The 11,904-nt window shown below is 47.4% G+C and overlaps 1 protein-coding gene across 1 annotated transcript; it reads left to right on the forward strand.

The window, feature by feature from the left end:
* The first annotated feature begins 107 nt into the window (after positions 1 to 107).
* Positions 108 to 9,616, forward strand: LOC146060008 (uncharacterized). Its single transcript, XM_083172775.1, has 9 exons — positions 108 to 246; positions 640 to 699; positions 899 to 979; positions 2,780 to 2,857; positions 3,514 to 3,582; positions 4,973 to 5,149; positions 6,005 to 6,055; positions 7,999 to 8,037; positions 8,228 to 9,616. Exons 1-9 carry the CDS (start codon positions 237 to 239, stop codon positions 8,302 to 8,304), a joined length of 642 nt encoding a protein of 213 aa, XP_083028901.1. The 5' UTR covers positions 108 to 236; the 3' UTR covers positions 8,305 to 9,616.
* Positions 9,617 to 11,904: the final 2,288 nt, after the last annotated feature.

Consider the following 11,904-nt stretch of genomic DNA (forward strand, 5'->3'; position numbering starts at 1 on the left):
TATCCACTTTGGAGCGGAGTTGATTTTATAAAGTACACTACTGTATAGCGGCCGCAGCACTTTATAAAATCCAGTCCACGCCTTTTTGTAAAGCCACCCCAGCCCCATTTACAGTAATAAGAGTACGGTAAGTTACTTGTTCTCATTTTTGACATTTTCCCACAGTGACTCCGATTGAAGACCAGGGCACCCTGCCCTGCGGGCATGCTACAGGCCCCCCCTCAAGCATCGCCACGATGCTAAGCAGTAAGTCCTGTCATTTCTTTATTGTGTTTTGTGTTTGTGTGTTTGAACTTGTGTAGTTTTTTGCCGTGCCGTTGGGCGACGCTGTCAGCATCGGCCAACGGCAGCCTAGCACAGTCAGCGTAGTGTCCCCACGGGAGCCCTGCACAATTACCGTAATGTCCCCGTCAGGTACTGTAGCTCTGCGTCTCGTGCACAAAGGGGGTGGGAGTGGAGGCGTGCGGTACGTCTGATGCACGACGTTTTGACCTAGACATTATTTATCTACAGTATACAGTACTGCAATACTGTATACTCTACCATAACCTCAGTGATTACAGTAGTGTGTGTGAACTAATGTTTCAAAGGACACTACAGTACAGTATACTGTAATGTACTGTAATTATTTTTACACAGGACTTCAGAGGAGGATGGAAAGGGTACCCCCAAGAAGGTCCCCTCAAACTTTGGCAGCCAGTAAGTGTCCTCCCGACCTGTTCATACAGTACCCCCAGTATCCACGTTGACGTGGAGTCTATTTTATCAAGTGTGGTGGGCACAGCACTTTATTGAAAACAGTCCACGGCTTTTTTTTTTAACACCCCCTCCTCCCCATTTAGAGTAAGAATAATAACTTTACAGTATTTTAACAGCACATTTTATCATTTCCCCACAGTGCCAAGCCTAGAGGAAGACCAGGGCACCCTGCCCTTGCGGGCCGTTACAGCCCCCAGCGCCTCAGCCGCTCCGTCTGACAGTAAGTCCTGTCATTTGTTTATTGAGTTTGTGTATTTTTTCTTCCTTTCCAACTTGTGTCTTTTGTTGGCGTGCCGTTGGCCGAGGCTGAGGGGACGCAATGCACTTTTCTAGTGTCCATGTTGACTGTGTCGACATTCAGTCAACAATAATGAAAAACTCGATGGTGAACTTTTTGAATGTTGACCATACCCATGTCGACCTAATAATTTAGTTTTCCTAATGACCATGTCTCCCTAACCCATGTTGACCTTCAGTCATGTCGACCTTCATGCTTGTCAACCTTCAGTGGTCGACCTAATGCTTGTAGACCTACAGTAATGTCTGTCTTTCCTATGACCCATCTTTGTTTGCTACTACAGTACAGTATACAGGTTGAGTATCCGGTATCCGGACATCCCTTATCCGAATGATTCCAAAAACCGTGGTTTTTGGAATCATTCGAATTTTTTTTTATTTTTTATTTTTCAACCCCTAACCCTCTTTTCATACTTACCAAGTCCCCGGGCGTCCACAGCAGGCCTCCGGCATCTTCTCCAGGGTCTCCAGCGGTCCCAGGAATGCATTGCGCGAGTGTGTGCGCGCGCCGGTGACGTCACCAGCTCCCGCACCCATAGACCTCACGGACACTTGTCCGTGTAAAAGCATGTATGGGGCCGGGCAGCTGACATCCGGCGATGTCAGATGCCCGCCCCCAACACATGCGTCACAGCCTCATTACCATGCGTACGCCCCGCGTTTGCATGGGAACGCCCATGAAACGCGGGGCGTATGCATAGGGAAATGAGGCTACAGTAAGTAGTCCCTCACGCCCCTATCCACCCCCTTTGCGGCGTTAAAAAAAATTGTGCGGCGATTTCGCCTGCACATGCGCAGATCGAAAACATCGGCGGAACGGCCGCATGCGGCCGTTACCGCTTAGATCAGATTAAGGGCCTGTATACTGTATTTGTGAAAATCTGAAAGTTTTCTTCAAATGTGATGACTGGATTCCCCTTTTCAAAGCTGCATACTGTACTAGAGATGACAGTTCACCCTCCTTTCTGTAGTGTTAAGTGCAGACCGATAATTTGATTAAGGGTCACTATAAACCTGGACTGCATTGTCTAAAAAGGACATTTACATTTGAATCTTGTATCTGTGAAAGGAAAAATCACACTATTAGCCTCCCCACTCCAAGTACACTAACTCATTAGCATTTCTATGTGTTAAAGCTCTCCACCACCAACCCCCACTAATGTATTGTCGTTTATAGGATACTGTATTTGTGAGAAACTGAAGCCAACCTTCCCTCGATGATTTAAATAAAAATTAAAAGACATGAAATGTTAGCATTGAAAAATGTTGGTTGGTTTATTTAGCAAAATATTTTGTCAAAAAGTTATACAGTATTCAGTGATGAAGCGCACATACTGTAGCGGTATAAAAGTGCAGCATCACCCATGTGCTCCCCCCAGTCCTCTGCCCCTGCAGCAGCATTCAGTTGGTCGACCTAAAGATGGTCGACAGTCATTAGGGCCTCACCACTAGGTCGACATACTGCAAGGTCAACAAGTCATTAGGTCGGCATAGGATTTTTCACTGTTTAAAGAGCCGACAGGCGGTATTTCATGCCCTAATATCCACTAGGGCAGTGATGGCTAACCTTGACACTCCAGCTGTTAATGAACTACACATCCCAGCATGCCCTGCTACAGTTTTACTATTTGGCCATGCTAAAACTGATTTTTGTAAACCCAGTAATGAGTACAGTAACTTTATTTAAACAGCACACTTTCTCATTTTTCTCATCTTCACATAGTGCCTCCGCTTGAAGACCAGGGCACCCTGCCCTTGCGGGCCGTTACAGCCCCCAGCGCCTCAGCCGCTCCGTCTGACAGTAAGTCCTGTCATTTGTTTATTGAGTTTGTGTATTTTTTCTTCCTTTCCAACTTGTGTCTTTTGTTGGCGTGCCGTTGGCCGAGGCTGAGGGGACGCAATGCACTTTTCTAGTGTCCATGTTGACTGTGTCGACATTCAGTCAACAATAATGAAAAACTCGATGGTGAACTTTTTGAATGTTGACCATACCCATGTCGACCTAATAATTTAGTTTTCCTAATGACCATGTCTCCCTAACCCATGTTGACCTTCAGTCATGTCGACCTTCATGCATGTCAACCTTCAGTGGTCGACCTAATGCTTGTAGATGATGGCTAACCTTGACACTCCAGCTGTTAATGAACTACACATCCCAGCATGCCCTGCTACAGTTTTACTATTTGGCCATGCTAAAACTGATGCAGGGCATGCTGGGATGTGTACTGTAGTTCAACAACAGCTGGAGTGTTAAGGTTAGCCATCACTGCACTGGGGCATTGTGTGAGAATAAAATAGTGTGCCGAGTGCATGGACACTTAAAACTACAGTACAGTATGTCGACATTCGGATAAAAATGTCGACCTTTTGACTGTCGACCTAGACCATGTCGACCTAATGCTTGTGTCTGGCGTGCCGTTGGCCGTTTGCTAATTGCGGTGACATGTCTTCCAACAGCCCAGCAACCCCCTCAACAAGTGGGAGCTCCCAGACAGCTCTGGAGAGGCCGTATCAGCCCTCCACCTAGTAAGTACAGTACATGTTTTTGTTTACAGTATTTGTTAGTTTTTCTCTCTATGGGGCTGCATCAGATGTTACAGTATTGTACAGTGGTGCAAGTAGAATTTTTTTCTTGGTGGTACTGATAGCTTCCACCAAAAATGGGCGTGGCCATGTGTCATGAGGGGGCATGGTCACACAAAGCTAGGGGAGTGACTTATACCCACTTTAAACCAAAATCCTTGGTTAGACCTGATCTTTGTACACAGGAGTTTCCAGGGTTGAACCCAGCTTTATACCCCATTTACACAGCACTATGTCCCAGGTCGGACCCAGGTCTGCGCCATTTATACTGAACCTGGGTCAGCCCTGCTTTTCTCTTTGGATGACATTAAAAAATGTCCATTTTAGGACTGATAAACTTCCAGTCAACCTTCCGTCATTGATTAAAAAAATAAAATAAAAAAGACATGAAAAGTTAGCATTGAAAAATGTCGGTTTGTTTATTTTGTTAAATATTTGTTCAAAAAGTTTTATTCAGTGCTCAAGGACACATAGCGGTATAAAAGTACAGCATCAACCATGTGAGCTCCCCTGTGGAACCTGGGGTGGGACCATTTACACCACCCACGACCCAGGTCCAACCAGTGTTTAACTTCGGTCAGGACCTGGGTAGGAAACCAGTGTTACTGGACCAGGGTGGCCCCTTTTACACCAACACTGACCTGTGTCCAACCTGGGTTTCTCACTTGGTGTAAAAGGGGTATTAATGACAATAGTAGCATGGCATTGGGAGACAGGGAATGAGAAACAGGGAATGACTGGGGGTGGGTTGGCTCTTGCTTGGGGAGAGCCGGGCAGCTTGTACTGTACTGTACTTACAATTGTGGAGCCTGCTCTTCATGCTGTCGGCACCGTGTGACAGGCTAAATCAGCAGTAGCCAGTAGCTGCATACAGCACCAATCATAACACTGGGTGGGCGGGCTGCGGATGCATTACAGTATATTTAGACTTACAATAAAAATAGAATTGACAGTGGGTCAGGGAATACAGTAAGTGGTACTGCGTACCTGCAACATACAGTATTTCTCCGTACCACGCCGTACCCCCTTACTTGCAACACTGGTACTGTATCTCTACCAGTACAGTACAGTACAGTATATTATGGAGCCAAGTGCTGCTAATATACCCCACCTCCCTTCCATGCCCTCTTACACATGCGCAGAAATACTGTACAAGTGTGTCTGCTTGTGCTCACCTCTGAATTAGGCACTCTGTCTCTCTTCACCCCTCTCTACTGTACAGCATACAGTATCCTCTACGCTCAAGACTTTATTGTTACCTATTGTATTTATTGTTACCTAGTATACTGTACTGTATCAGCAAGCTCAAATTTTGGTGCAATTTTTTTTACAGACCTGCAATACCCAGAGGTGCCAAAGGAGGACAGTATGGACACCTGCAGTATGGACACCTGGAGCTGTTCATCCCCGGAGCCCCAGGAAAATTGGAGCTACTGTTCCTGCCGCTCGGAGGAAGAAAGCGAGGTGGCAGCAGCGCTTCCTCCTGCATCCAGCAGAACTCCCCCAGGGTGTAAGTACTGTACTCATGGCCAGCAACAGCAATCCTGGGGCCCCATAAATTGATCTCTCTGGGGCCCCTTCCCCATCAAGCATAGTAGTGGTGTGGAGCAGGGGGGGAGTAATAGTGTGGAGAAGGGAGGGAGGGAGGGAGTAATAATGCAGAGCAGGAGGGAGGGTGGGAGTAATAGTGCGGAGCAGGGAGGGAGGGAGGATAGGAGTAGTAGTGTGGAGCAGGGAGGGAAGGTGGGAGTAATGGTGTGGAGCATTGAGGGAGTTGTGGAGTCCACCTGTAAAGCCATATACAGTACAGTACTGTACTGTACTGTACCTGTGCACTACAAAATTCCCTCAATATTGCCATTCTGTATACTGTACAGAATGACCCATACTGTATGAAGAATGCCCCCCTTTAGTGCCTACAGTAATTACAGTATGCATTCAACCCCCCCCCCCCCCATCACCTAATGCACAATGCCCCCTGACTTGTGTAATGCCTTCATTCATCAACACTCACTGCTGCAACTGCTTCTGCTGCATTGAATACTGGCCTACAGTATGGATAGCTGTCCTGAGATTCTGTCTCCAGGAGCAGCTGAAATGGGAGCTGCTCCATCTGTACATTACCGTACACAGAAAGTTGTGCTCCACTATGACAATTCTTATGACTTTATTGGTGTTCATACAGTACTGTACAGTACACTAGTGTACAGTACTGTATGTGCTGCAGTATGAGACACTATTGTTCAGTACTGTACAGTAAAGTACTGTATTTGTACTGTACTGTACAGTACCGTATGTACTGTACAATATGCTGTACTGTATTACTATTGTTACAGAAAATGATCAAACATTTCTTTTTCCACAGTGCATTCCCCTTGGCTACCTTGGCAGTACGAACAAACTCCTCCCCAACCATGTAAGTAGTAGTAGTAGCAGTACGTTTATTTATTAGGCGCCACCAGTGGCGCCGGAAGGGGGGGGGCGAGGGGGCAGCTTGCCCCCCCCAAAATTACTGAGGCGCTAAAGCAGCTGTGCGGGCGGCTGATTAATCAGTAATATAGGCGGGCGGGCGGTGGGCTGATTAAGCTTGATCCAGCCTCCCGCCCGTCCGCCTACAGTATATTACTGATTAATCGCAGCCGCCCGCCCGCACAGCTGCTTTAGCGCCTCAGCAAGAATCCGATTCCTATTCGCAGCCGTCCGCCCACATGGATGACTTCTGCGGGGAGATGTTGAGAACCAGCGCCCGCCAATCACAGTGGCTGTGATGCGTCCACAGTGATTGGCGGGCGTGATGCGGGCCGTAGGGAGGGAGACTGGTCGCGTGGATCAGTGCATGGGCGGGAGCCGCGGGAGCATCCTACAACAGCCGCAGCAGCAGCCATCACGCTGTGCTGCCACAACTAAAACTTAAAGGTAAATGCTGCTCCTCTCACCCTCCCTTCCCCAGTGACTGACAGATCCAGGGGTTGTCATTTACCCCTGGATTCACACCCAAACAGGTTTATGTAATTATGTCTGATTATCATAATCAGACATAATCACATAAATCTGTTTGGGGGTGACAGTGCCACTTTTTCCACTTTTTACGAGTAAATGACAACCCCTGGATTAATGTCAGTCCTGGTGTCTCTGGCCACATGTACTGTATATGCCGCTGCCCGGTGTATAATGCCCACGTGTACAGAATATGCCGCTGCCCTGTGTATAATGCCCATGCGTAAATGCCGCTGCCTAGTGTATAATGCCCACGCATATACAGTATGCCGCTGCCCTGTGTATAATGCCCACGTGTACAGTATATGCCGCTGCCAGTGTGTATAGTGCCCGGGGGTAACATATAGCAATTTAGGGTGCGCCAAAATGAGATTATATCTTGCCCCCCCCCCCAACCTAAAAACGTTCCAGCGCCCCTGGGCGCCACAAAGTGTCCACAGCGCCGTACATACAGTACTGTAGCAAACAAAAAAGCAAATTACAAGGTAACGTACTGTACAGGGTGTGTTGAAAATTACAGCATACTGTAAATAGGGGTACAGTATACTGTAGCTGGTAGAACTAAAATCAGCATCAGTTCAGAAGTACTGTACTGTAGGTGTTGAAATGAAGTACAGTACAGTAGATGAAGGGAACAACAGGAGAGGAGCACAGGTGAGGTAAAGAGGTACTGTAGGGTGAGTACTGGAGGAAGGAGGGCCCTACTCATAAGAGTTAACAGACTACAGTAAAAGGAGGACGAACGAAAAACAATAGGATACTGTACTGTAAGTACTGTAGGAACAGATGGGAACGGAGGCATGATAGGAGGATCAAAAGAGGTTAGGAGGAGGGATAGGCTAGTCGAAAAAAGTGGGTTTTGAGGGAGCGCTTGAAGGAGGTAAGGGAATCAGAAAGCCTGATACAGTAGGTGGCGGGAGGTTGTTCCAGGAGGCAGAGGTAGAGTGGCGGGAGAGGAAGATGAGCCTAGCAGCAGCGTTAATAATGGATTGGAGTGGTGCAAGGCGTGTTCGAGGTAACCCAGAGAGAAGGATGTTGCAGTAGTCAAGGCGGGAGATGACAAGAGAGTGAATGAGAATTTTGGTCGTGTCAGTGGAGAGGAATGGTCTGATGCGTGAGATGTTGCGTAGGTTAAAACGGCAAGACTTGGAGAGAGCACGAATGTGGGGGGTGAAAGAGAGGGAGGAGTCAATGATGACACCAAGGCCGCGCGTTTGGTCGGTGGAGGTGATCTCGGTTTCACCAATGCTGATGAAGATACTGTAGTGGGAAAAAGGGTACTGTACAGTATGTTCGGGGGATGGAAGATTAGAAGTTTAGTTTTAAACTAGTAGTAAACTGACAGTGCTTTTTTTTTTACAGCAACTCCTGCACCATCAATTCAGGATGAAGACCAACAAGGTACAGTACAGTTTTGTACTTCTTAATACTGTAACTTACAGTACAGGTGTTTTTAAACCTTTTTTTTTTACAGTAATTAAGGCTTTCACCACTGTCTCTCAACTTAATTCCCCACACGGTGCCTTGTAACTGTAAAGTACTCAACTTGTATTACTGTTCTAAAACTGTTAATTTTTTTTTATTTTCACAGATGCCATACGAAGTGAAATCGGGAGACTGATTGCGACCGAAAATGAAGTTTTTAATTATATTTTAAAAAATATATAAATAATTTATTTTGTTTTAAATGTGCAGTGCTATTTATTTGTGTTACTACAGTATCCATCTTAGTAGTAGACTACTTTTTTTTTTGTGGTTGATCACCCCGCCCATGGAAACGGAGCCACCAGGGCAATCCCTGGCCCGCCAGCCGGCCGACCCCAGCGCGCAGCATGTCACTTGCCATCTCCCCAGCACTGGCACAGTGGGGGTTGAGGTGAGCGAGCTGGCTGCCTCACTAATCCACTGTCCCTTTGCAGCATTGGGCATCTGGCAGCGGGTACTGTATACTGGGATTTACAGTAAGATTGGACTCCATGCAAAGCAGCAGAGATTTGGAGACAGGGAAGTTATAAAACAAGTCCCATTCTACCCACCCCCCCACCCCCCCTTAATGGAATTACTGCGGTGAATTACAAGGTGAGCAGGAGCCGGACAGCCAACACAATAATCTCCCCTGGTCTCCTTCACGCTGCCGGACAGCCTCTGCACTAATCCCCGCTGGTCTTCCACGCAGCCACACATCCCAGAGCATGGGCTCTGCCGACCTGCAGCAGCGGCAACGCTGCTCTCTCCCCCCGGCTGCTGAAGCTCACGCTCCACTGGAAGCACCCTCCCCCTTCACCTCTCCCGTGGTCATCTTCTTCCTCCCGGGTTCCATTGGCAGCACAAAGAAGAAGGCTGGCTCTATACCTAGCAGCTACAGTAACTGCGGAACACAACAGACACAGGTACTCCCACTCCCCTGCTCTCTCTCACACTGTGCATCTACAGTATACAGTACCCTGCTCTCTCTCACACTGTGCATCTATCCCCTGCTCTCTCTCACACTGTACACCTATCCCCTGTTCTCTCTCCCACTGTCTCCCTATCCCCTGCTCTCTCTCCCACTGTCTCTCTATGGCCCCCATTTATCATTGATTGCATTTACAATGCGATCTGGGCGGAATATTACAGTACCTCCAGGATCGCATTGTAAAATGCGATCATACAGTATCACCGGGATGTACTGTATCACCTGCTGTGCGCAGGGACAGGGCTACGAAAGGGGGGCTGATACATCGGGCAGCTTCGCATCCCCCATAGAAACCTATGGGGGATGCGGCCGGCGGTGCTGCAGGGGGGGATCGCAGCAGGGATCGGAGATTCCTGCTGCGGTCCACCTTAATACTGTACATTTCAGTGCTACAGTACTTAATATTTGTGCATCTGTATCCCCTGCTCTCTCTCCCACTGTCTCTCTATATCCCCTGCTCTCTCTCTCTCACACTCTCTCCCCAATGAACCCCGCCCCCCCAGCATTATACACACACACACACACACACACACACACACAAAAGCCAAATACTGTACTACAGTATATGCACCCGCACCCCCTGACACACTTCCCAGGTCACAGCACAGACACACAGGTGTACTCATTACTCACTGACACACTTCTGCAGAGTGCGCACAATGCCTGCTACCCTCTCCAGCCGCGACCTCCAAGCTACAACTCCCCTCACAGCCGCAAAGCCGCCTACTACCTCCGCAGTGCCGCTACCCTGACACCCACCACTGCACTCAACTCTCCGCCGCTGCCTGCTACAGTACTTCAGCACCTGCAAGGACTACCGGTACTTTATTGACAAAACACAGCATTGACCAAAAATATTGTACAGTACATTACAGCACTTCATTTTTCTTAAAACATACAGTACAGTACAATACAGTGCAGGAGAAGTGTTATTTACAGTATGCATGTAATGTACATTACATTACATTTCATTCAATGACGTCAGGCAAGACCCTGTACAGATGGTTTGCAGTTTGTCTGGGGACTTAACGTAGAATACGGTATAATAATAAAAAAGTACAGTAATTCAATCAGTCCTAACACAGTATTTTAAGTAAAGTACAGTATTTTACAGTAGGTGACAAGAAAGCTTTTTCCAAGGCAGTGGGTGTCTCTTTTGTCCCAAACACGCTTGATTTTGCTCATGGTAGAGTGGTATGGGGAGAGAAGAAAAAAAGAATAGCGTTAGTACTGAATGGTCACAAGGATTTCAGGGGGGGGGGGGGGGGAGACACATGTTGGCAGGGGAAGAGGAGGGGATAGAGGGAGAGAGATACAGTAATGTTCAGTAAGTTCATGGGTGACATTTACAGTATTAGAGATCGATGGTGGGTTTTTGGCGATTTTTATCGCCAAAACGGCCGTTTTTTCATTGTTTTCCCAAATCCATTTTTTTAATGGGTGGCGATTTGCGGCATACTGTAAATCGCACTTTTCTAAAAGTGCGATTATTTTTAACTCCGGAATTCGCATTCGTGTGCTTTATTTTAACATTCTTTTTACAGGTGGGCTACTAGTCCCAGTGGGCCTATTAATGCCCCGCATGCTGGGACTTGTGGTTCCCCAAGTCCCAGCCTGCTTGGGGAGGTCTGCTGGCACTTGCAGTTCTCCTGTATTAAGCAATGCTAGGAATGACAATTTAACCCTATCAGGCCGGCGTCCAATGGCCAGGGACGCCGGTGACAGCCCCGGGCTTCAGCCCTGGACGGGTGAAGGCTGGGGGGGGGGACCCCTTTATTGGGGGGGTCCCCACTCCTCCAGGTACCACTTTTCATGCCGGAATACACACCTCATTAAATATTCTAGTTCTGGAAAAAAAAGCGATTTAAAAAAACGGCGATAAAGGGCGATTTGAGCAAAAATCGCATTTTCGGAAAAACGGTAAACACAATAAATCTCGCCCCATAAACTTACTTTTTTCCATTTCATTGCCTGTCCTTTGCTCTCTGTCCCAAACACGCTTGATTTTGCTCATACTGTAGTATAGTGGCATGTGGTGGATAAGGGGAGAAGAAAAAAGAATAGCGTTAGTACTGAATGGTCACAAGGGTTTCGGGGGGGGGGGGGAGACACATGTTGGCAGGGGAAGGGGATGGGAGAGAGGGAGAGAGATATAGTAATGTACAGTAAGATCATAAACGTACTTTTTTTCCATTTCATTGCCAGTCCTTTGTTCACTGTCCCAAACTCGCTTGATTTTGCTCATGGTAGAGTGGCATGTGGTGGATACAGTAAGGGGAGAAGAAAAAAGAATAGCGTTAGTACTGAATGGTCACAAGGGTTTCGGGGGGGGGGGGGAGACACATGTTGGCAGGGGAAGGGGATGGGAGAGAGGGAGAGAGATATAGTAATGTACAGTAAGATCATAAACGTACTTTTTTTCCATTTCATTGCCAGTCCTTTGTTCACTGTCCCAAACTCGCTTGATTTTGCTCATGGTAGAGTGGCATGTGGTGGATAATGGGAGAGAAGAATAAAGAATAACGTTAGTACTGAATGGTCACAAGGGTTTCGGGGGGGGGGGGGGGGGGGGGAGACACATGTTGGCAGGGGAAGGGGATGGGAGAGAGGGAGAGAGATACAGTAATGTACAGTAAGATCATAAACGTACTTTTTTTCCATTTCATTGCCAGTCCTTTGTTCTCAGTCCCAAACTCGCTTGATTTTGCTCATTGTAGAGTGGCATGTGGTGGATAAGAGTTGAAGAAAAAAGAATAGCATTAGTACTGAATGGTCACAAGGGTTTCGGGGGGGGGGGGGGAAACATGTTGGCA

This window comes from Crinia signifera, chromosome 2, assembly GCF_055691185.1.
Source record: "Crinia signifera chromosome 2, ASM5569118v1, whole genome shotgun sequence".
NCBI lineage: Eukaryota > Metazoa > Chordata > Amphibia > Anura > Myobatrachidae > Crinia > Crinia signifera.

Bases quoted from the DNA above. Each gene is read 5' to 3' on its own strand.
- LOC146060008 (XM_083172775.1), top strand. The intron at 980-2,779 runs GTAAGTCCTGTC...ATCTTCACATAG, and splicing joins CTCAGCCGCTCCGTCTGACA to TGCCTCCGCTTGAAGACCAG. The intron at 6,056-7,998 runs GTAAGTAGTAGT...TTTTTTTTACAG, and splicing joins ACAAACTCCTCCCCAACCAT to CAACTCCTGCACCATCAATT.